At 38.9% G+C, this 23,433-nt stretch overlaps 1 protein-coding gene across 1 annotated transcript in view; it reads left to right on the top strand.

The window, feature by feature from the left end:
- The first annotated feature begins 209 nt into the window (after nucleotides 1-209).
- Suclg1 (succinate-CoA ligase GDP/ADP-forming subunit alpha) overlaps nucleotides 210-23,433 on the top strand; it is a 28,761-nt gene continuing 5,537 nt past the window's right edge. The window contains exons 1-7 of the mRNA XM_069989106.1: nucleotides 210-323; nucleotides 7,234-7,337; nucleotides 10,447-10,563; nucleotides 14,018-14,230; nucleotides 14,346-14,403; nucleotides 17,922-18,005; nucleotides 20,727-20,878. Coding sequence (XP_069845207.1) covers nucleotides 227-323; nucleotides 7,234-7,337; nucleotides 10,447-10,563; nucleotides 14,018-14,230; nucleotides 14,346-14,403; nucleotides 17,922-18,005; nucleotides 20,727-20,878 — 825 coding nt within the window. The 5' untranslated portion in view covers nucleotides 210-226. The remainder of the gene's footprint in view (nucleotides 324-7,233; nucleotides 7,338-10,446; nucleotides 10,564-14,017; nucleotides 14,231-14,345; nucleotides 14,404-17,921; nucleotides 18,006-20,726; nucleotides 20,879-23,433) is intronic.

Here is a 23,433-nt window from a genome sequence, read left to right as displayed (position 1 = left end):
CTGCTCTCATCATTAAGACGAACAAAACCCACATTTCTGAGAAGAACCGAGTTATTCTCTGCTCGTCAGATTGGCTTATTCTTTTTCTTCTCCACCTGCGACCCTACGGTGTTCGGTGACGAGGCTCTGCGGAGGCCAATTCGTTCAGGCGACTGCTGTGGACACCCTCGCCTCGCGTCCCGGCCTCGCTCAGGTCCCCGGGGGGGCCTACGAGTGTCATTGGGGGATGACCGCAGCCTTTGCGGTTGCAGCTGCCACCGCGACCATGGTCTCCGGCAGCAGCGGCTTGGTCGCTGCCCGCCTCCTGTGCCGCACTTTTCTGTGTGAGTCGGCCGGGGAGTCTGTCTTCCTGGTCTCCGCGGGTTCCGGGGCCTGCACGGCCCAAAGTCCTGGTCCAGGCCGCGGCCGGGGCGGAGCCTCGGCGGGGGGCGGGGGGTCCGCGGGACCCGGACCCCAGTGGGACCCCTCCAAGGACGGAGAGGGTTGGGCTGGATTCGCGGGCCGCCGGTGGGTGGCAGCGCGGGGTGCCTGAGCTGGGACTGGGGTGCCGGGGCCCCCCAGATCTGACTGCAGTGGGATGGGGTTGGCAGCTAGACGGGCCCTTCTGTGGAGCCGGGGGTGGAGAGGCCTGGGCTGAACGCTGCGTGGGAGAGGGGCAGGGGTCTCCTTGTACAGAGAGGGTCCGTCCGTCTGTTCGGATTGTAGGGCCACCCGCCAAGGCAGTTTGTCCATCTCGGGTTAGTGTGGCTCCGTAGACTTTTACCGGGAAACCTAGGTTTGTTTGGCCGGGACTTTAACCAGATTATTCCTAGTATCTCCACGAGGACCTCATTTGACTAGTTTTTGAGCAGTGCTGACTCTTGGAAACATCCTTGCTGTGTTCGAAGTCTCTGTCTTTGTTAGGTAACTTATAGAGAAAACTTTGGGATTAGTCACGTCAGGGTTTGAAAGCTTGGTAGTTCTTTTACCCTAGTCTTGATTTCTCAACTAAAGTTTCAAATCACACTCGAAATAACACTGTTTTAATAAGTCTGGAGTAACGTCACATGGAAGGTGCACCTTTATTTTGCCTTCCACCCGCAGTGAAAATGACTGTTAATTAAAATTGTGACACATGATTGGTGGGTAAGATTTAAAAGATGTTAAGTGAAAACATATGCACCTTTGAAATGATGTACAGGATGAACTGTGCCCATTGTACAGAATATACTAATTGGTTTATTTCTCATATAGCAGAGGCATTCAAGTAAGGTTCATTCCCCCTTCTTTGTTTCCACTTTGCTTCTAATTCTGCTTGTATTAAATATTGGATGAGACAGTTCTTTTCTTGAGAAGACTACTTTCTAAAAGTGTGTAGTGACCAGAGTGACTGAAAAGCTACATTTAGTTACCAAAACCATTTGAAGACAAAGGTCTGGCCAGTGATTTTGCCAATAGGAAAGGGTTGTGTTTATTTGGATTTTTTTTTTTGATAATTTAAAGGACGAGTGAGGTTGTTTTAGGTGAAGGAGGGGTGGAAGAGAAAGGAGGATTAGTTTATCAGTTATTAATCTCATCAGTAGAGTATGAGCACCAGGAATGAGGTAGTACTGAGTATGAGCCTTGCTTCATCTGAATAGGATGTGGGTTAAGATACAGATGAGCAGCTAAGCTGAGGTTGGGAAGCACAGGGAGGGGTTGCCCACCTGTGCACTTTCCTCTTTCCCGTGGTCTTGCTGGACCAAGATTCTCAAAGATTCTAGCTGCCTATAAACTCTACTGTCTTAATAGACTCTGGAGAAGAAAGGAAGATTTTGAAAGGTCCAGTTCCTTAACTTACTCTCAGCAAAACTTAATGTCTTTTCCCAAAGGATTCAAATTATTTCATGGACCCCTTAAAGCTGGTGGCCTTAAAGAGGCTACCTGATTAGTTTTCAAGTATCTAAGTCATGTGATTAACATGTTAATAAGAATCTGAGAGAGCTAAGAGTCAAACCAGAACATTTCCCATATTAGAACTGGGTTTCAGATGGTAATATTTAATGTGTAAAAAGGCTGTTAAGTTTGCAAAACCTTTAACTCCTCCTTTGCATGCCACATTTCTAACTCCACTTTCCCTCCTAGGGAAACAGCCACATCACCTTGCAAACTTTAAAAAGTGTTGCAATATTGATTTGAGTTAAAAAAAAGTAAACACTAGTAGATGCCTTCCAGACCTTCCAGAGGCTGATTTAGAATGTTTAGAAACTCATGCACTGCCTTCCACCTCTGATTTAGAATGTTTAGAAACTCATGCACTGCCTTCCACCTCCAGATCTCCAGTTTCTCATCTCACGAAAGTAGAACAGACCAATTGAAATAAGAAAGAAAAATAAAATGGATAATGAAAAATATTTCTCCCATGAGAATATTTAAGAATTTTGTAAGGATCTTTGAGGTTGAAATAGTGAAGTTTTAAAAAGAAACCTAAAGCAATCAGTGGAAGATCTTTTGAAACATAAATCAGAAGTTTGTAATAAATCCAGTCTGTTAGAGTAAAAGGGAATAACAGCAAATAATTTTGAACCTAGGAATTATGGTACTTAATGCCAGAAAGTGCATCTTTTGGTCCAATTGATCCTACACCTGGAACCCAGGTCTTCTGACAGTATGCTTTCCATTAATGTGTACTTCATGAGAGCTTGTACTTCTTTTTTTAAAAAAATATATAATATATATTTGTGCTTCTTTTTTTGAGGTTTGGTTTTTTGTTTTTGTTTGGCAGTCTCAGTGGTTTGTTGAGAAGATGACCACCTTTCTTAAAGGTGCCACTTGCCTTTTCCATTGCCTGTTTTTTGAAGTAAGAAAACATTTGGAAAAGATCACAGTGATTTTTCTGATTCTAGGATCTATTGCTGTTTGCATCACAAATTGATTCTAGAATTCATTGCCATTTTGTTTCACAAATACAAAGTAGAATGGATTCAAATATACCAAAGTGATTTGATTTTAACTTCAAACTTGTTTTTTTTAAAAAATAAAAACAATATTCATAATAATTTATTTTAAATATAAGAAAGTAATTTCATTTCACCAAAGGAAGTCATTTTATTGTCTTAGACTATTTGCTACTTTTTTTTTTTTCCTTTTTGTCAGTTGTGGGGCTTGAACTCTGGGCCTGGGTGCTGTCAACTCAAGGCTACCTCTTCAAGCCACAGCACCACTTATCGTTTTCTGATGGTTAATTGGAATCTCATGGATTTTTCGGCCCAGCCTGCTTTGAACTACAGTTCTCAGATCTCAGCCTTCTGACCACTAGCACCTGGCTAGACTACTTTTTAAAGTATTTTTTTCCTTTTTTCTCCCCTTCCTTTCTCCCTTCCTCCCTTCCTTCTTCCCTTCCTTCCTTCCTTTGAATTCAAGCAAATGTTCTACGCCTTCAGTGCTTTTTTGTTCTTATTTTTCAGATAAGCTCTCATACTTTTTTCCTGGATAGTGATCTTTGAATCTATACTTCCTATGTAGCTGGGGTTATTGGCATGCACTATCCTGTCTGGCATAACAGTTCTAAAATTAGAATGTCTTATAATTGATATATTTTAGAAAAATTGGCAGCATTTTTCTTTCTTACTAGTACTTACTAGTATTTCTTAAAAACCATTGTGATTTAGATTTGTTGAACTATGTTACTTAGAACCAACTAAATCAATATTAAGTGATTATATATGTCAATAGTAAGTGTACATAGAACTTTGCTTTTGAGTAGCAGGTTGTTTGGGATTTTTTTTTTTTTTTTTTTTTTGGCAGTTGTGGGGCTTGAACTCTGGGCCTGAGCGCCGTCCCTGAGCTCTTCAGCTCAAGGTTAGCACTCTCCACTTGAGCCACAGTGCCACTTCCAGTTTTCTGGTGGTTAATTGTAAGAGTCTCATGGACTTTACCTGCCCGGGCTGGTTTTGATCCTCAGATCTCAGCCTCCTGAGTAGCTAGGATTACAGGTGTGAGCCACTGGAGTCTGGCATTTAGGATTTTTAATAACTCTTCTAGGTAGGCAATTGTATTGTGTTTGTGAGGTCCTATATATGGGGACCACAATAGCCTTTGTATTACATACACATCATACATATGGTTAATGCTATGATTTGGATATATTTGAATGTCTCTTAAGAGTTCATGTCCTGCTGGGCACTGGTGGCATGCATCTAAGACTCTAGCTACTTAGGAGGCTGAAATATTGAGGGTTGTAGTTGGAAGTTATCTGGGGGGGGATTGGGGGGGGAAGGGGGGGGTTAGACAAATCTTTCTAATTGACGAGTAAAAAAACTGGGAATTGCTGGCATAGCTCAAGTTGTAGAATGCCAGCCATAGACAGAAAAGCCAAGCAAGAGCACAAGGCTGTGAGTTCAAGCTCTAGTACTGGCACAAAATAAAAAAAATCATATCTTGGATACTTGATCTCAGTGCTGGTAATATTAAAAATATGGTCAGATTTTAAAAATACATAATTTTATTATTAGTAAGATGTACAGAGGAATTACCATTTTATAAGTCAGGTAATGAGTATATTTGTTTTTGGACATCACCCTTTCTTTTACTTTCCCCCAGTAAAAGTGATGGAATTTTTAAGAGTGGGAGGCAATAGGTAGGGGTATAATCCTTAGAAGAAATTAATGTTGATCTTTAAGAGTGAGTTCTTATGAGAGTGAATTGCTATAAAGCAAGGCCACCCATGCACTTGGTCCTTATTTCCCTTCCTGCCTCTCTGCCAGGCCACAGTGCAGCCAAAGGGGCTCTTATCAGAAGTTAAACAGATGAGACTGTCCAATCTGAGGCTTTCAGCTCCTCAAACTATGGACCAAATAAAGCTTTACTTGTACTAGGGATGTTACTCAAGTGGTAGAGCCCTTACGTAGCAAATGTGAAGCCCTGAGTTCAATCCCCCATATCTCCAAAACAGAAGAAAAGAAAAAGCAACCCATGGGCTGGGAACGTGGCTCAGTGGTAGAGCGCTTGCCTTGCATGCATGAGGCCCTGGGTTCGATTCCTCAGCACCACATAAGCAAAAAGAAAGAAGCCGGAAGTGGCACTGTGGCTCAAGTGGTAGAGCGCTAGCCTTGAGCTGAAGAACTGAGGGACAACGCCCAGGCAATCCATTTTTATTCCTAAGTCGATAGCCATAGGTATTTGATGCTAACAACAAAATTGACTAATATAGTTAATAAGTATAAACTTGTTAAATTCATTAATTGATGTATAATTGTACTCATGTCTCCAGCCCAGCTTTGCTGGTTATTTTGTAAATGGGATTTTCTGCTCAGGCTGGCTTTGAACCACAGCTCCTCCAGATCTTATCCTCTTGAGTAGCTAGGATTGCATGTATGATCCATGATTGTCTAGTTTGTACTTCGTTAGTTTTGTGTTTTTCTGTTTCATGTGTAGTTCTCTTACAGAGAGCTTCATGTGTATAGGGTCTAAGTCTATCCAGTTTAGACTTCAGGAATCCCTAGCACCTAGTAGATAGCCTGCTACCATGAGCATCTCAAAGCAGTTTGGTCTGTTCATTCTGCATCAATAATGATAGCTGTTAGTAATACATCACTTATGCCTTAGGTATTTTTATGCGCTTTATATTAGTAATTTATTTAACTTTCACATTAGCCAGTGAGGTGTATAATGTCCCCATTTTTACAATGAGGCCTTTACACATGTCTCACATTGAAAATTTATCAGTGTATTTGTTCATGAGTACATATATAACTTTTTGATTGGACTTGATTTTAAAATATGAATTATATGGTTTCTCTCTTTTTTTTTTTTTGTCGGTCATGGGGCTTGAACTCTGGGCCTGGGCGTTGTCCCTTAGCTCTTCAGCTCAAGGCGAGCGCTCTACCACTTGAGCTACAGCGCCACTTCCGGTTTTTTGGTGGTTTATTGGAGATAGGAGTCTCACGGTCTTTCTTGCCCGGGCTGGCTTTGAACCGCGATCCTCAGATCTCAGCCTCCTGAGTAGCTAGGATTACAGGCGTGAGCTACCAGCGCCCGGCTGGTTTCTCTTTTTTACAAAAGATTTCCCTTTGTGTGCAAGTAGGATTTGGGAGATGTACCAGGCACTTTGATAACTAATCTACAGTCATCATCTCATATTAACACCACAGTCTCCTTGTGGGCAGCTGTTTATTCCATTTACGGATGGGAAAACTAAGGCTAAGGGAGATCAAAAGACATGCTGTACGTCATATGACAGAGCAAACAGCCCAGGCCTGTTTGATTTCTGAGACACCATTCTCATTTGCTCCTGGGACACAGTACCAAGTTAGACTGGCCAGTTTCTGAGAACTTGAAAAGAAATGATAAGAGCACATCCTCTGGAGGTGGCCTAGGTTGTGGCAGCTATAGTCCTCACCATCAGGGTATTCATGGTGGCCCATTCAGGCCTTCTTGCTTGTTCAGTCTTAATTTAGAATGCTCACTTTCTCATTACTGGTGAGTTCAACTTCTCATTATGTGTTGTTTTGCCATTTGTCATTAGTTGTGTGTCTAGGGATGGGCCATAGAGAAGGTAGGGAGGTCCAGAAGGTAGCCTACAATTTTAAGTCTTGTTTTTTTCCTATTGATTTTTGAAATAGGCAGTTGGTTTTTGTAACTTCCAGATTTCTCATTTTCCATCAAGTAGGTTGTTAAAAATAAGTATTTTTTCCCCCAAGGTTTCCTTCTGTCATCTATTTTCCTAGACACTTTATTTTCCCTATTTCTTGTTGATATGAGTTATACCAAAATGAGTCAACTAAGTAATTTTGTACTATATTTAAATCATTGTGAGGAGTTAGTTGCAGGTAGATCTTACTCTTATCCCTGACAATGTAGGTCTCTTTGCTCACCTGTTTACAGGTATTAGGCTTTAAAAAGTTTGGTTAACTGGGGAACGCCTTTGGCAATTTTGTGTATATTATTAGTAGAGATTATACTAAATTTTCAGTGCCCTGGGCTTAATTTCAGCCATTCAGTTTTGAACCCATTTCCTTTCTGAAGACTGAAAATCATAACTTCAGCTTTCTTTTTTAGTGTAGAAAAAGCTGCAAGTTAGGAGTCTCAATAGAGAAAATATTGGAGGAGAGAGCAGAGATCTTTTTGTATTTAATTTTGTGGTCTGTGTGTCTCATTTAAATTTGCCATTATCACAGTATAGCTCTTGTACTAGAGGATATTTTTTTTTGTTGTCAAGTTGAATTCATGGTTAAAAGTTTGGAAAATTATGTGTCATATTTTCTTTCCTCATAGTGCAACAGAATGGAATTCGGCATTGTTCCTATACAACTTCCCGGAAATATCTCCGTGTTGATAAAAATACAAAGGTTATTTGTCAGGGTTTCACTGGTAAGCAGGTATGTATATTTAGATTTTTGTTTAAACGTACACTATATATATATACACACACATACATAGTGCTTAATCAGAGTTAAGAATCTCATGGACTTTCCTATATGGGCTGGATTTGAACTGTGAGATCTCAGATCTCAGTCTCTTGAGTGTGAACTACCGGCACCTGGCGTATTTTCTACTCTTAATATATCACTAAAGTAGTAATACATTATTGATACAGGAAAATATGCTATACAGTAGTGGTACTGCCTCTCAAGAAGAGGTTAGATGGTGCTAGAGTTAGTCTGTGAAATAAAAATTGTTTTTAAAGTCGGGCGCTGGTGGCTCACGCCTGTAATCCTAGCTACTCAGGAGGCTGAGATCTGAGGATCGCGGTTCAAAGCCAGCTCGGGCAGGAGAGACTGTGAGACTCCTATCTCCAATAAACCACCAGAAAACTGGAAGTGGTGCTGTAGCTCAAGTGGTGGAGTGCTCGCCTTGAGCTGAAGAGCTGAGGAACAGCGCCCAGGCCCAGATGGTTCAAGCCCCATGACCAACAAAAAAAAAAAAAAAAAAATTGTTTTTAAACTTACCTTGAAAATGCATAGGAGTGTACTGTGTTTGAGATCCATGCTCAGTCTTTTTTTTTTTTTTTTGTGTTGGTTGTGGGGCCTAAACTCTGGGCCTGGGCGCTATCCTCAGCTCTTCAGCTCAAGGCTAGCTTTCTACCACTTGAGCCACAGCGCCACTTCCACCTTTTTTCTGCTTATGTGGTGCTGAGGAATAGAACCCAGGGCCTCATGCATGGTGAGGCAAGCACTCTACCACTGAGCCAAGTTCCCAGTCCCATGTTCAGTCTTTTAGCAAGCACAACACTAGTGACTTTCCTTGAATGTTGGGACAGATCACTGTTTCTTTGAGCAATAGATGAAAGATATTACTTACATCTAAATCTCATACAAAAGAATACTCATTGTTAACTATGGAATCCACATCTAGTATGCATAGAACCAGAGAGGCTCATGGGAATTGAAATGGGTAGAGGAACCAGCATTGGGAACTTCTCATTCCCATCTCATACTCCCTGGGACAAATAGAGAGATCAAAAGACAGAATCGTCTTATTTTAATTGGAACTCATTCACTTCAGATTTTGCATCAGTATAAATATATCTATGCAGTAAAATGAAACATAATCCTTTCCTTTTCTTTTTTTTTTTTTTTTTTTTGGGTCCGGTTGTTGGGCCTGAACTCTGGGCCTGGGCGCTGTCCCTCAGCTCTTCAGCTCAAGGCTAGCGCTCTACCACTTGAGCCACAGCGCCACTTCCGGCTTTTTGCTTATGTGGTGCTGAGGAATCGAACCCAGGGCCTCATGCATGCAAGGCAAGCACTCTACCACTGGGCCACCTTCCCAGCCCCTTCCTTTTCTTTTTTCTGATTATTATATTCATTAAAAATTCCTTTTGTTGGCAGTATTCTTCCAGATGAAAAATATGTGCACCTTGCTTCTCTTTCTGAGACATAAACATAAAATTTCAGCATTTTTTCCTTAATTCAAAAAATGCTTTAAGATTGTGGTTCTCAATAAAGAGGAGATTGTAGAGTAGAGCAGGGCCTTTTTTTTGTTTGTTTTTCAAATTTATGTCTGAGATCTGTGTGTCTCATTTAAAAACAAATTTAATTTATATGATGTGTATTGTACAGCATTTGTACTATGGAATTGTATATAGGCAGAGTTGTGTTTCAGTAAAACTTAATTTACACTGTCAGATGATAGGACAAATTACTGACCATTTTTTACAAACTCTTGATCTTAATGGTGCTACCTAATTTGGCAGGCATTTTACACTATTTCTACATGAAGACATTTTGGCATGTACACATTCTAATAAAAGTAGATGCTCCTCGAATATTGAATGTATTCTACCAGCTCCTTTCCAATTTAAATTATATTCAACTCATTAATATATATTAATATTCTTAGCATATGATCAAATTCTTGATTAACACAATTTTTAAAAGTTGTAAGATGTGGTTCTCAGTGAAGAGAAGGAGGTCTTTGTGTCTCATTTGAAAACAACTATTTTTTATTTATGTAATGTGTGTCTTACATGTGTGCTATGGAATTGTATATAGGCAGGGTTTTGTTTCAACAAGTTTTCTATTTGCTAAGCTTCATATGGTCCTATAATATTTTATGACTTTTTCATAAGAATCATTGTCCCTTAGTGTATGAACTATTTGGAATCATTGGGTGAAATATTTGCCTAAATACTTCAAATAAAGGGTGATTTCAAAGTTAGTGGTCTTTTAGTTACTGCAACTAAATTGTTTTGCACTCACTTTTTTTGTTTTACTTTTTAAGTAATTGAGAGCCTTAAATGCCTCAGTTAGATTTGACTAAAATTCCCTTATTATAAGTTAAAGTGTGAAATTTAGAACTTACCTCTTCAGGACACTGCTGCTTATATCTTTTTTTTTTCCATAATGCATACATTTTTCTACATTATGAATGAAGAATGTTTGTATTTTTGAGTAGATGATTCCAGCAATTTCCAATTAGTTATTTCTTTTTGTAGCTTTTGTAAGCTATTAAAATTGTTTCTATTCTTAACTATGTGCTGGCTGATAATTAGAAAACTAACAGAAATAAATGCTACCCCTGTTTAGCTCCACACTGGGATTAAAAATGTGGTTCATTTGAATTTACTTGACAGTGTAGTCTATAGTAATGCTTGTCAAAGTCTGGAATGAAATATTGGTTTGGGTATTTGCTTATAATTTCTCGTGTAATGCTGATCAGTACTTTTGTAAAGGACAGCAAACGTTACAGCAGTATTACATTACTGTTTACAAATATGTTTTCTTTTTTAAATCAGATTTTTCAGATCTTCTATTCCTTCCCTTCCTCCTTTTTTCCCCTCCCTCTTTCCTTTTATTTTGTCTTTGCAGACCAACAAGTCTTTGAAAAGCACCATTTTAAGAGAACAGACCTGTAATTCTTTCTATTGTTTCTTAAACTAGTCACTTAGCATGCTTGGGGCCAAGTTCCCTAAATAATTGTCTTAGCATTTTTAGGTCATTGTAGATTGTATATATAACTGTTTTTTAACAAGTGCTTTTTATTCCTTAGGGCACTTTTCATAGCCAGCAGGCGTTGGAATATGGTACCAAACTCGTTGGAGGAACCACTCCAGGGAAGGGAGGCAAGATGCATCTGGGCTTGCCAGTCTTTAATACTGTGAAGGAGGTAATTAATGGCACCTGGATTTGACCATCAGAGAAGGAGGGGAAGAGCAAGCATTCTTTGGGTACAGATCTTAATTATATCCCTTTTGGGAGGGTCATTTAGGTTTTGAATACAGTAATCTAGAGAAATTTGAATTGTGGTAAAAACTACTGTGTCGTTTTTATTGGCAGATATGCCTCATCTATTAAGGGAAGAAGCACTGTGGCCTGGCATCTAGCTGGCTTACCTTCCACCCAGAATGGCGACTACTATGCCAGTAGTACAGTTGCCAGTACCTACGCCTCACACCTACTTTGAGTATGGATGAGGGTAGGTGCTATGCTAGGTGCTTCATGCACAGGCTTGAGCACAGCTGTAGGGGCCAGATGTTCTTATCAGCCTTGTTTTATAGGTTAATACTATATGCAGGTGATGAGTGGTGCAGTTTTATGCAAGCTAAATTACAGAGTCAACTTGACCAGTCCCTGGATCTACTTTCTTCAAATTGCTGATTTCTTAGAATATAATCACAAAATGAGTGCTGCTGTTCTTGAAATCATCAGCATTTAAAAACCAAATTTTGGGTCTTTAATTATAAAACTAATATGTACTGATTGTAAAATTCAGATGCTGTAAGGTAAGTAAAGTAAAATTCTGTACCTTAGGTTTGCCTCTATATTTGTAAAGCTAATTTAAGCTCAGTGTATATTTTTTTCCTTCTCTAGGATTTACATAAAATAACATTTTAGCTGGACACTGGTGGCTTGGCCTGTAATCCTGGCTACTCGGGAGGCTGAGATTTGAGGATTGTGTTTCAAAGACAGCCTGGGCAGAAAAGTCCATAAAACTCTTATCTCCAATTAACCACCCAAACAAAAAAGTGGAGCTGTGGCTCAAGTGGTAGAGTGCTAGCCTTCAGTAAAAAAACTCAGGAACAGCTCTCAGACCCTGAGTTCAAGCTCCAGGACTGACACCCTCCCCAACTCCCCCCCCCAAAAAAAAAAACCCCAAAAAACAAACACCACACACACAATTTAAAGAACCTATAGTGCAGATTTTCAGGTTATTTAATAAAAATAGGGAATAAGCTCAGTACTCATGGTCACTATATTGAGAAATCCTGTATTTACCCCTCCTATCTTAAGCATATTTTAAAGATAGATTTTATTTTAAATTAAACAAAACACTTTTATTGTTACTGTGAAGGTGATGTATAGAAGGGTTACAGTTAGATAAGTCAGATAATGAGTACATTTCTTTTTGGACAATGTCACCCCTTCCCTCACTCTCGCCCAGTTTTTCCCTCCCACCCCACTCACAAGTTGCATAGTTCATTTTCATCATAGTGTCTAGTGAATGCCATTCTCAATTTCTTAAGCATACTTTAAAGGTATATTTATTTTTTAAACTTTTATTTTTTAAAGATATATTTTAAAGTATTAATATTTTTAAAGAATAAACTTACAGACCTAATCTGTTTTTGAACTACTACCATAATTGAGGTTAATTTGTATTCTTAATCCTAAAAGGCAGGAAAAAAAGCTAAATGTCCTTCAAGTTATTTTTTTATTTTAAACTTAGAGTATACTATATGCAATTGTGATCCAGAAAGAAAAAAAAAAGGTTACCGATCTTAGTTTTATATTTTTCCATTATTTTTTAAAGTTTTTTCCCACTATTTGACCTCTATTATACATCCCTTTATGATCTGAAAATATAGATTTTTTTTAAGAATTCCTCTAGGTAGACTTTTGTCATAAGTGGTTGACTTTTCTTTTTATAAGTGATTCATTTATTATTTATAGTGGTACAGATAGCTGTGGCATTTGAATATTTTGTAAGTTCTTTGATATGTTCGGTTTCTTACTTACTTATTCAGTTCTTACACAAGAACTTTTTGGATGAGTAAGAATGATCCCTTTCATTCAGTATGACTTCTCAGCACATAGTGCTTGTTGTCACGGTATAGCTTCTGGCAGTATTTGTAGCCTTAAGAGGTGAAAACTACAGGATATATTTTTCAATAAAATGTTGCATGCCCGTGATCCAACCTCAATTTGTTTCTTTTGTTCGTACTTTCCTATCATCATTGTGAACAGTTTTTGAAAAATTATTTCTGACCTCAACATCATTTGTGGATGATCTGTCTATCCTTTTCCTTTGCTCATCTGTCACTGTCAAGATGGCACTATAGTAGAGGTAGTCCTCAGCATCTGAGAATGTGGACAGTCAATTCAGATTTTCAAAGATAGTCTTTTATTTTTGTCCCTTTTACTTGTACCTGTATGTTCTGAGCTCAGTATTTATAACAACTGTAAAATTCCATGGCACAGCCTTCTAGAATATTTTCATTTGTATCTTAATCTATGGGGAGGGAATGTGCTGTAATGGAAATGAGTGAACATTTTGGAATCATGTATACTGAGGTCCCAGCTGGGTGACCTTGTGTAATTATTTAGTGTGTCTTGACATCTTGATGTGTAAAATGGGGATATTTAGATTTAGGACTGTGGTGAAGCCTTAACTGAGTCTTGTATTAGAAATGTAGTGGAGAGAGTTGTCAATCTCTCAGAATGTGGAAATCATTCAGGGAAGATTTTCAGGGTGTTTGTAACACCCTGAATGGATGTTACTGCTTTTGGAAGGTCAGAGATCACAGTACTCTATCCATTATGATAGAAGAGACATGACCATGCAGAGAAATGGGTAGAAAGATGTATTTATGTTGATAGACGTAGAGCATGTGTAAAGGTCAAGTGTTTAGACCAAGCTCAGGTTCACGGATAGAGCAGTGGTTAAGTTGATGCTCTCCAACTGCTTTGTGTTGTAAAGGTGAGAGCATTAAAACATTCTTATTTTAAGGTCACTCAGGCATGTGCATCTTTTCTTGATTTGTTCATTTCTAATGAATATGCATTCAAAGTAAGAAAAATCAGATAAGAAAACTCCATTTTGTCAGGTGTGATGAAGCAGACCTGAAATCTCAGCACTGAGGAGACTGAGGCAGGTGGGCCCCGCTGGTTATTACACTGTGAATTCATAAATATCCTGGACTAACAAAGATACCGCCTTGAAGAAAAAAAGAGAAGAGGAAAGACGAGCAAAGTCTCTTGGTGCTATTTGCCAAATGGTATATATTTTTAAGTAGATGTTTGAGAGCTAAGCTGTAAGCACTTGAAGGCTCATTAGGCCTTGTAGGAGGTACAGAGGCAGTGCTTCAGGGTTACTAATGTGCTGTTATTTGAGGAAATGAGATGTCACAGAACTTTTCAACTTATAGTGGCAATCAAATGATGTAGAGAACTGGCTAGGCTGCACTTTGCTGACTGGTGAACTAGACAGTGGGAAGAATGAAGACCTCCTATGTCTCCTGTGATGTCCCTTTCCCCTACACATTACTGAATTCATGGTATTGAATTTATTTTACAATGTTTATGACTTAACCAAACAAAGTGCTTTATGGTTAATTTTTCAGGCCAAAGAGCAGACAGGTGCCACAGCGTCTGTCATTTATGTCCCTCCTCCTTTTGCTGCTGCCGCCATTGATGAAGCTATTGAGGCAGAAATGCCGTTGGTGGTGTGCATTACTGAAGGTATCCCACAGCAGGACATGGTGCGGGTCAAGTACAAACTGACACGCCAGGGAAAGACAAGGCTGATTGGCCCAAACTGCCCTGGAGTCATCAATGTGAGTTCACAAAGTAAAAAGATGCCAGATTTAGCCTTTTGCAAAGTGCAGTAGCTCTGAGTCTGTCCCAGTATGTTTGTGTATGTGACTTAGGAGTTTATCATTTTTCTTTCAGCCTGGAGAATGCAAAATTGGCATCATGCCTGGCCATATTCATAAGAAAGGAAGAATTGGTGAGCAAGTTTATTACTTTCTTCCAGATTTAAAAATTCTCCCAAACCTCAGACTCACAAAGAGAATTTATGACTATGCAAATCAAATTTATTTTAATTCATTTAATTTTAGTAGAATTTACCAGGAAAGTTTTAGAGGGAATCAGTTCTATATCCCAAATATAATGGGTATATTTGAGAAGCAATTGCAATGCTAGAGAACCAATGAAGACTGGGTTTGGGGGAGGCCAGGAAGGGGCTGGCATAAAGACATGTTTCTTGCTCAGCACTCATGATTGCCTGTAACAGTCATTTTATTATGTTATTGCTGATTGGTAGTCTATTCTATGGCTTTATTACAGTTCCTTTTTTCATTTTCTCACATTGGGTTATTTCTTAAAAACAAGGCTTAGATGAACTTCTATGTATAGGCTTTTTTATGGGCACATTTTTATTTCTCTTGGACAAAATACCAGAAATGGAATTGCTAGTATATGAATATGGTCAACATTTTTATTTTTTTTGGCAGTACTGGGATCTGAACTTGGGGCCTTGTGTTTGTTAAGCAGACTCTGGTATCACGTGAGCTACTGCACCAGTCCTATTTTTTTTTTCTCCTTTTGTTATCTTTAAATTGTTGTTTCGAAGTTTCCAAGTTCCATTTTGAAGTGTTGTACATTGAGTATTATGACTATTTGCCCACCATTCCTTTTTGTATTCATCCATCCCTTTCCTTTTAGTCTCCCCCCAATCCTCCCCTCCAGTGAAGACCCTAGTTCTTTTTGGCTTTAGTTTAGCTTAGTTTAGTTTTGTTTATGGGATTTGAACTCAGGGCTTCATACTTTCACGTGGCCTTTTTGCTCAAGCCCTGAGAAAGAAAGGCCTCCAGTTCCAACTCTGTGTGTGTGTGTGTGTGTGTGTGTGTGTGTGTGTGTGTGTGTGTGTGTGTGTGTGTGTGTGTGTGTGTGTGTGTGTGTGTGTGTGTGTGTGTGTGTGTGTGTGTGTGTGTGTGTGTGTGTGTGTGTGTGTGTGTGTGCGTGCGTGCGTGCGTGCGTGCGTGCGTGCGTGCGTGCGTGCGTGCGTGCGTGCGTGCGCGCGCGCGCGCGCGCGCGCTATAGTTCTGGGGCTTGAATTCAGGACCTGGGTGCTGTCCCTCAACTTTTGTGCTCAGGGTTAGTGCTTTCCCACTTGAGCCACAGGTCCACCTCCAGCTTTTTTTGGTGGTTAATAGGAGATAAGGGTTTCATGGACAGTCCTTCTCTGGCTTAGCTGGCTTTAAACCAGAATCCTGAGTAGCTAGGATTACACAGTTCCAGCATTTTGCTGGTGAATGGGACACAAGAATCTTTTGGATATGTCTGTCTAGGCTGGCTCCAAACAGCAATCTTCAAAGATCGGCCCCTTGAATAGCTAGGATTATGAGTGTGAGCCACTGGTGCCCAAGTGCTTTAGTTATTATTAGAATTATTTAATAGCTTCTTGCATTTTTGCACAGGGCTAGAATGAGATTGTTATCCATGCACCTAGGTCTTCTACATTACTGAGATAACAGATGTGTACCATCATGCCTGGCTTGTTGGTTAATTAAGGTCTGGCTAACTTTTTTGTTCAGTTTGGCTTTAAAATCTCAATCATTTCTACCTCTGGTTAGTTGGGATTTCAGGCATACACCACCACACCCAGCTATGTTAAACTTTTTAAAGAAATGCCTAATAGTTATTTGAAGTGACTGTCACTTTGCATCTTCACCATCAATGTATGAGAGTTCCAGCTCCACACCTCTACAAACACTTAGTTTTTAAACTTTTAAAATTTCATCATTTTATTAGGAGTTAAGTAGTACCTCATTGCATTTTAATTTGAGTGTCTTTGATGGTTAATGATGTAGAGCACTTTATCATGTGTTTGTAGATCATATACTTTCTTTTGTGAAGTATTACTTCCATATTTTGCTTGTTATTATTATTTGTGTGTATGTGTTTAGGCTTAGGGTTAAGATTAGAGTTGGGGTAGGGATAGGGCGAGTATAGAGTTACAGCTAGTGGTAAATTAGTGTTGACTAAGTCATTTTATATTTCAGAGTACATAATCTTGTGGGAAGATGTCAATGACCTTTGCTGTGTGAATGATGTTAGGAGAGGGGGATAGGTTTAAGGGGTAGGATTGGTGATAGGGTTAGGGATGGGGTAGGGTTGGGGTTTAGTGTTGGGATAAGACTTGGTGTAAGGTTAGGTGTAAGGTTAGGGAAAGATTTAGGATTAAGGGTAGCATAAAGTTTAGGGTTAGAGTTAGGATTAGAGTTAGGATAGGGTTAAAAGTAGGGATTACAGGTAGGGTTAGGATTAGAGGTATTACTATGGTTAGAGTTAAGTGTGGTGTTATGGATAGGGAGGAAGCAGAGGTTGGGTTAGAGTTAGGTTTTTCTGTAGGGCTAGGTTAAGGGTTAAGTGTAGAGCTCTGGGCAAAGTTAGGGTTAGTGATAGGGTTAGATGCTTTATTTTTCAAGTGTTTTTATTTAATATGTTTTATTTAATCTACCTGCTGAAATCATTTATTTGTACTTCTTAACCATGTCAAATTAGGATTATGTATTTTTTTGTTTATGGGAGTGGTACTAGGGTTTTGAATTCAGTACTTGGTGTTTGCTAGGCAAGTACTCTATCACTTGAGTCATTCCTCTATCTATTTTTGCTTTCATTATTTTCCAGATAAGGTTGTGTGTTTTTTCCTTAGACCGTAATTCTCCTGTCTCTACCTCCCACGTAGTGTAATTACAGGTGTGTATTGTACCTGGCTTGCTTGAGGCAAGGTCTTGATAACTTTTTGTCCAGGCTAGCCTCAAACTACAGTCTTGGAGTAGCTTGGATTATAGGCATGTACTACCATGTATGGTCTCCCAATATGTATCCTTTGTTCAAATGTATTGCATAGATTGCGACATGGGATAGATAACCTTTCCAGAAGCTCCTCTCAGTCATGGTGAACTATAAGACAAGATATCTAGCTGCCATTCCACCTGTTTCTCCTCTCCCTTTTCATGCCTTTTCCAGATGTGAAAATCAGATATTTACCACAGAGTCTTGATATAAAAGGAATTAGGTAGAATATTTGACGAATCCAGCAGGACATTGACTTTTCTTGTTTCCCACTCTTCTTTCAGTGATTTTAAAGACTGTTTGTTGTTTGACAGTTCTTGGAAATGTAACTATGAGGAAGGTAGATAGCATTGACGAGTAATTCTGTAGTTGATGGCTTGTGATTGAGTACTAAAGTCAGTCCACTTGAAGCAGGATTGTATCTACCAGATTCGTATTGATATTGTCCCCTCCATAAAGAAGAGGGAATATAGAGTTTTCCTGCATTTCTTGTATATTCATAAAATAACCTTAATGAATTGCTTTTTTCTTTACCTATCTTAAACTCTTGCTTTAGTTAAAAATGTTTACCTTGTATGTACTCATTACGGCAAATTTTTATAATTTAGTTTACCATCAGCTGTCATATGAACACAACCTAATACTTTGAATTCTCTTTTTAAGGCATTGTGTCCAGATCAGGTACCTTGACTTATGAAGCTGTACACCAAACAACACAAGTTGGATTGGGACAATCTTTATGTATTGGTGAGAGATTTTTTTCTAAAAGTCTTTAATTGGAGTATGATATTTTATTGAAGGAGTATAATAGTTATTACACTGATTTAGTTATTTGTAAAAGGTTTTGATACCATTTTATTAAAAAGTTGTGTGGTCTTGAATTTATAATGATTATGTGTGAAGTCCTGTATTTTTTCTAGATTCATGGTCGAAGATTTGATTTTTAGGTTGAGAACAAACATTAAGGGATGTGTGGCTGGACAGCCTTTGTGCCTGAAAACGTTGCTTGTTTTGCTTGCTATGAAGAACTTCCTTACATTAGGTCTTTTGTTATCCCCAACATTATGTTAGTGTGTTATATAATTACTGAATTCTTTGCCATTAACTTTCTTTTTTTTTAAGTTTTTTTTTAAATTTTATATAAGTATAACAAAGTTAAAGTAGGAAAAATAGAAAAAAGGGAAACATTTCTTGTTCCCTTTGTAGGAAATGAGAGTTAAAGACTCTCATTGTCTCATTTGTAAGGCAACACTTTTAGGTACCTCTGAACTGACAACTTGTACTGATAACAGCCTTTTTGAGCACAAAATCAAGGGTGAGGAAAGCTAAGTTCCCTAGGACTTCTCTTGCTTCCATGCCATGTTGCTTTTTACTTTAAGAAGTAAAACTTCCAAGTTGAATTTAGAGCTGGGCTCATGCCTGTAATCTTAGCCATTTAGGAATCTGAAATCTGGAGAATCACAAGTTGAAGCCAGCCGGGGCAGAAAAATCCGTATAGCCTTCTGGCTCCAAAGTAACCAGTAAAAAGCCAGGCTGGAAGTGGCTCAAGTGGCAGAATGCCAATTGAGTAAGATGAAGCTTTAAGTTCAAATGCCAGTACTGGCAAAATGAATGAATACATGAATGAGTGAATAAGAAATAAAGTTTCCTACAACTTTTTACAGTTTGAAAGAATTTTTCTTCTCCCCCCCCCAAAAAAAAGTTAGACACATTTCTAAATTAGGTACATTTATAAAATAGAAGTATTTTACAAGTATTTCTTTAAATCCTAAAATTATAGAATTTCTTTTCCTTTTTGGTGGTACTGAGGTATGAATTTAGGAGTCAGCATTTGTCAGGTTGGCAATTTACCACTTGAACTAGGCCTTCAGCCCTTTTTGCTCTGGTTATTCTTGAGATGAGATCTTGCTTTTTGCATTGACTAGCTTGCATTATAATCCTCTGTTTATACTTCCTGTATATATTGTATGATAACACATGCTACTATGTCCAGCTTTTCCAGTTTAGTTGGGGTCTCACAAACTTTTTTGCCCAGGCTAGCTTAAAACCTTAATCTTCCTAGTCTCAGCTTCTCATGTAGTTGGATGACAGTGATGCACTACTGCTCCCAGCTGTTCCTTGACAAGGGATCTTGAGAACTGGTCAGGTCTCAAGCCAAGATCCTTTCCCAAATAGCCATTCATACCTGGAAAAAAAATAACATTTTTAACAACAAAAGTTTATAGAATATAGCTTTGGAATGTTTTGATTGCAATGAAAATCCATAAATTTCATGCTAGAAACATTAATTGAGCCTTTTCACTCGTGAAGCATAATTTAGGCATACATAGGACAGTTTAGTGGGATGGAGAAAGGAAGAAGCAGATTTGCTGATTCCATTTTCCCCTGCTTCAGGTTTTGATTTGTAATGCCCACTTACCAAGAGGTTAGGCAGGTTTCATATGTATTGAATAGAGCACAGACTTTGATCCTTGGTTGGCACTGTTTATCTTCTTCAACTTCATTTTCTGCGGATGCATTGAAAAGTAAGAGATCAGACTTGCCTTCAAATTTGAAATTAAAAATAAAGAAAATTTTAGCCAGTCTGTAGGGAACATTCTTTAGTATTACGTCAGTCCTGTCCCTTTCTGCAGAATCCTCATCACTATATCTGAAGCAAGAGGGCCAGGATACCTGTTCCCCTGTCACTTACTGACACATGTCTTCTATTATTTGTTTTTGGCAGTAATGAAGTTTGCATTCATTACTGAGTGCTGGCTGTATACCACTTAAGCCATACAGGCAGCACTTTTTGCTTTAGTTATTTTTCAGGTAGTGTATCATGTGTATTTGCACTTGGCCAGCCTTAGACCTAGGCTGCTTGTGTAGCAGCTGGTATTACAGGTTTGCATCATCACATCCAGCTTGTTGGTTGAAATGGGGGGGAGGGGTTGCTCCTGGGCTTCCTCTGTTTGCCTCCTGAATAGCTGAGATTCCTGGAGTGTGTCACCATGCCTAGATTTGTATCTTAAAATTTGTAAATGGTTTCTTTTTAACATGCTTTATGAGGTTGTTTCTTTTTACAAAGAAATTTGCTAAATGTCTAATCGTTTCCTTTAGGGTACTATTAACTTACAATACAAAAATTTTCTTAAAGTGGTCATTTCTAAAGACTTAATCAGGAATAAGTTTATGGGAGGAAGAAGCTTGTGCAAAGGAGCTATAAGAAAAAGAGGATTGTTTTTATACAGTCAGGAACCAACTACCATTTACATTCATACTGTGATAAGGAGAAAAGTAGATTATTTTATATAGTGACAAATGTATGGTAACATTTTGAAATGTTAAATACAGGAGTGATATGTTTAAAAAGCTTAGGAAGAAAGGGCAGACCACATAGAAAACCATTTAGAAAAGTATTTTTTGACCTAAATTCCATGATTCATCTTTGAATTTTCAACATACGTTGTTCTTCTTCCACTTTCTTAGGCATTGGAGGTGATCCTTTTAATGGGACAGATTTTATCGACTGCCTTGAGGTCTTTCTGAATGACCCAAACACACATGGCATCATACTGATTGGTGAAATTGGTGGGTCTGCAGAAGAAAGTGCTGCAGAGTATCTGAAGAAGAATAACTCAGTAAGTGTGCCTTTGGGAAAGTAACTCCTTGCTCTTGATTAATACCAGACGCTTAGAACTGATTTCTAATTTTTGAACTGGGCCTTCTGTACTGGACACTTAAAGACTTTTTCTGAGTTGGTTATCCTCTCCAGTTCTCAGAGCCTGTTCTCTTTCTCTACTCTGAACCCTCCACTTGGGGCATTACCTCACAGTGGTAGTGAATGAAGGATCCATTTATCAGATACTCTTGGGACTCCTGAAGCCCTACTTGAGCTGTGGCTGTGCATTTGCATCTGTGGCTGATGTTATTTCTAGGTTGTCTGGCATAGTGTTCTTTGTCTTTCCCAAGGCTGGCTTTCTAAACATCCTAGCCTTTATACCCTTTTCTGGCCATTCAGTCTTCGTACATTAGCAGGTTGAAAAGCTATACTCCACGTGTTTTGTGGGAGCGCTTTCTTGCTGCCTCTGCCTTGCAGTTAGATGTGGGAACGAGTGTAATGTTGTGCCCTAATAGCAGAAGGGAGTAAGCTTTCCTGGGGTGAAGTGGGAGGTGGAGGGGAGAGGAAGTAAAGTAATGCCTGAAGCAGCTTGCAGCCTACCTGCCTGAAACAGTTTGTAGCCATCCAGCCTTATTCAGTGACTGCTGTGGCCACTATTGCATGCAAGCATTTGGGAAAAGCATGCAGATGACTTCCCAGATTCCCTCTGGTACCAACAAGGGAGTTAAAAAAAAGTCTTTAGAAGGCCAGGAAAGCCATGGATATACTTTTTCTTCATGCTTGTGAAAAGGAATTGGAAAGCCAATAAATGAAATGCCACAGCCACACAATAAATACTGGAAGTCAGAAGGAGTAGTCGTAATTACCTTCAGGCTGGTGTGCACAAGCAGTGCTCAATTACTTATGCTTTAAGGAACTTTGAAGGGCTGTTGTAACTATACTTGATTTTGTCCTGTGGTGATGGATTAAACCTAAATCCAGACTTTATGCAGGATGTTTCTGGTTTCGTCCTTACCTGTCATTCATTTTCTAGCCCTCAGCTGTCTCTTCTTCTGCCACTTAGAATCTCAATAACCTTGAGAATGGTTCTGAACTTGGCTGCCTCATTTTCCTCATTGGCACAGTAGGGATACATTAGGGATACATGCCTCCTGAGCGGCAGGTGGTGGGTAGTGGGTAGTGGTAAGAGTTGTGAAGCTTCAGTGACGCAGTAACATATAACAAGGTGGTGATGCCAGGCACACAGTAAATCTTCTGGTTTAACTCTTTGTGCTGCCAAATTTCCCTACTCTTCCCAACATTGTTTTTTTCTGAAGTCTCCAGTTTGTACCTCTGCTTTTTCTCCTAGTTTCCTTCTTCCTTTTATCTTTTATTTACTATTTCATTTTATTATCTTTAATTTTGTGGTACTGGGGTTTAAACTCAGGGGCTCATGCTTGGTAAGCAAGCATTCCACTTAAGCTACGTACCTTCTTTTCCTTTAGTGCTTTTTGGTTTATTTTTTAGATAAAGTCTCAGAATTTTGCCCAGAGCTGGCCTTGGCTTGAGATCCTCTTTATAAGGGGGTTTTGCATCTGTGTTACTGTCCAGTTTGTTTGTTGACACAGGGTTTCACTCCTTTTTTTTTTTTTTTTTTAATTGGCGTTGAACTGCAGTTCTTCTGTCTCTGCCCTAAGTATCTGGTATTATAGATATGGACCTCTTCACCATGCCATCACGGCCTTTGTTCATGTGTTTATTCCTTAAGTGTGAATTATTATCTTGTGTAATCAACATCATACTTTATAGTTTCCATGGCAGGAACCACAGAAACTTCTGTTTCTCATCTTGCTTCCACTCACTTACTAAATTGTCTCCATGAGACTTCAGTGGTTGTCTAGACCCAGAGCCTCATCTGTAATTACTCCCTCTGCTTTGGTTTCAGTTCTCATCTCACCCCACTCTTGCCATCTTAGTAGTGTCCTTCTACTCTCTTTCTCTTTAAGGCCATAGACCCATCTTTCTTTCTGAGTCTGTGTTACTGGTTTTTGTCCTTTTGAAGCCAGACAGTATTTCCCATTATGTTTTGAGTTAATGGCCACATTGAGCAGGTTATTCCAGTCCCTCACATACTACCTTAACCATCTTCTCAGATCCACGTCTTATTGATTTGTCAGTGTGCATTCTCACTTGCCCATGTTTGTACCTTCTGCAGATGTGGTCATGTCTAACTTTCAGTCTGGACTATAAGTATTCTTGGTGCCCAGACCAGTCTCCTGGCACAATAGACACCAATTAATGCCCAACAAATAGAAGAATTAAGTGGATTTGTTAGGAAATTAGAGGAGACTATTACTAGGTTCTCTTGAATTCAGAAAAGTTATAAAGCTTAAATTTTAGATTAAAAACAGGTTTATTTTGAATTAAAAAAGATTTAGGAAGAAAAAAAAAGATTTAGGTAATACAACATTAAATCATTAAGGTGAATATTAAGATGTACTTAGGTCCAACTCTAAATCCCTTGAATATTAGAGAATGGTGGGAATATTAAACATGTATAATTCCTATTCATCATTAATTTTTAGTGTCTGTAGC

This window comes from Dipodomys merriami, unplaced genomic scaffold (assembly GCF_024711535.1).
Source record: "Dipodomys merriami isolate MVZ:Mamm:240054 unplaced genomic scaffold, mDipMer1.0.p SCAF_37, whole genome shotgun sequence".
Taxonomy (NCBI): Eukaryota; Metazoa; Chordata; class Mammalia; order Rodentia; family Heteromyidae; genus Dipodomys; species Dipodomys merriami.
The sequence above is the reverse complement of the archived record's forward strand: the minus strand, read 5'-3'. Positions and strand labels throughout refer to the sequence as shown.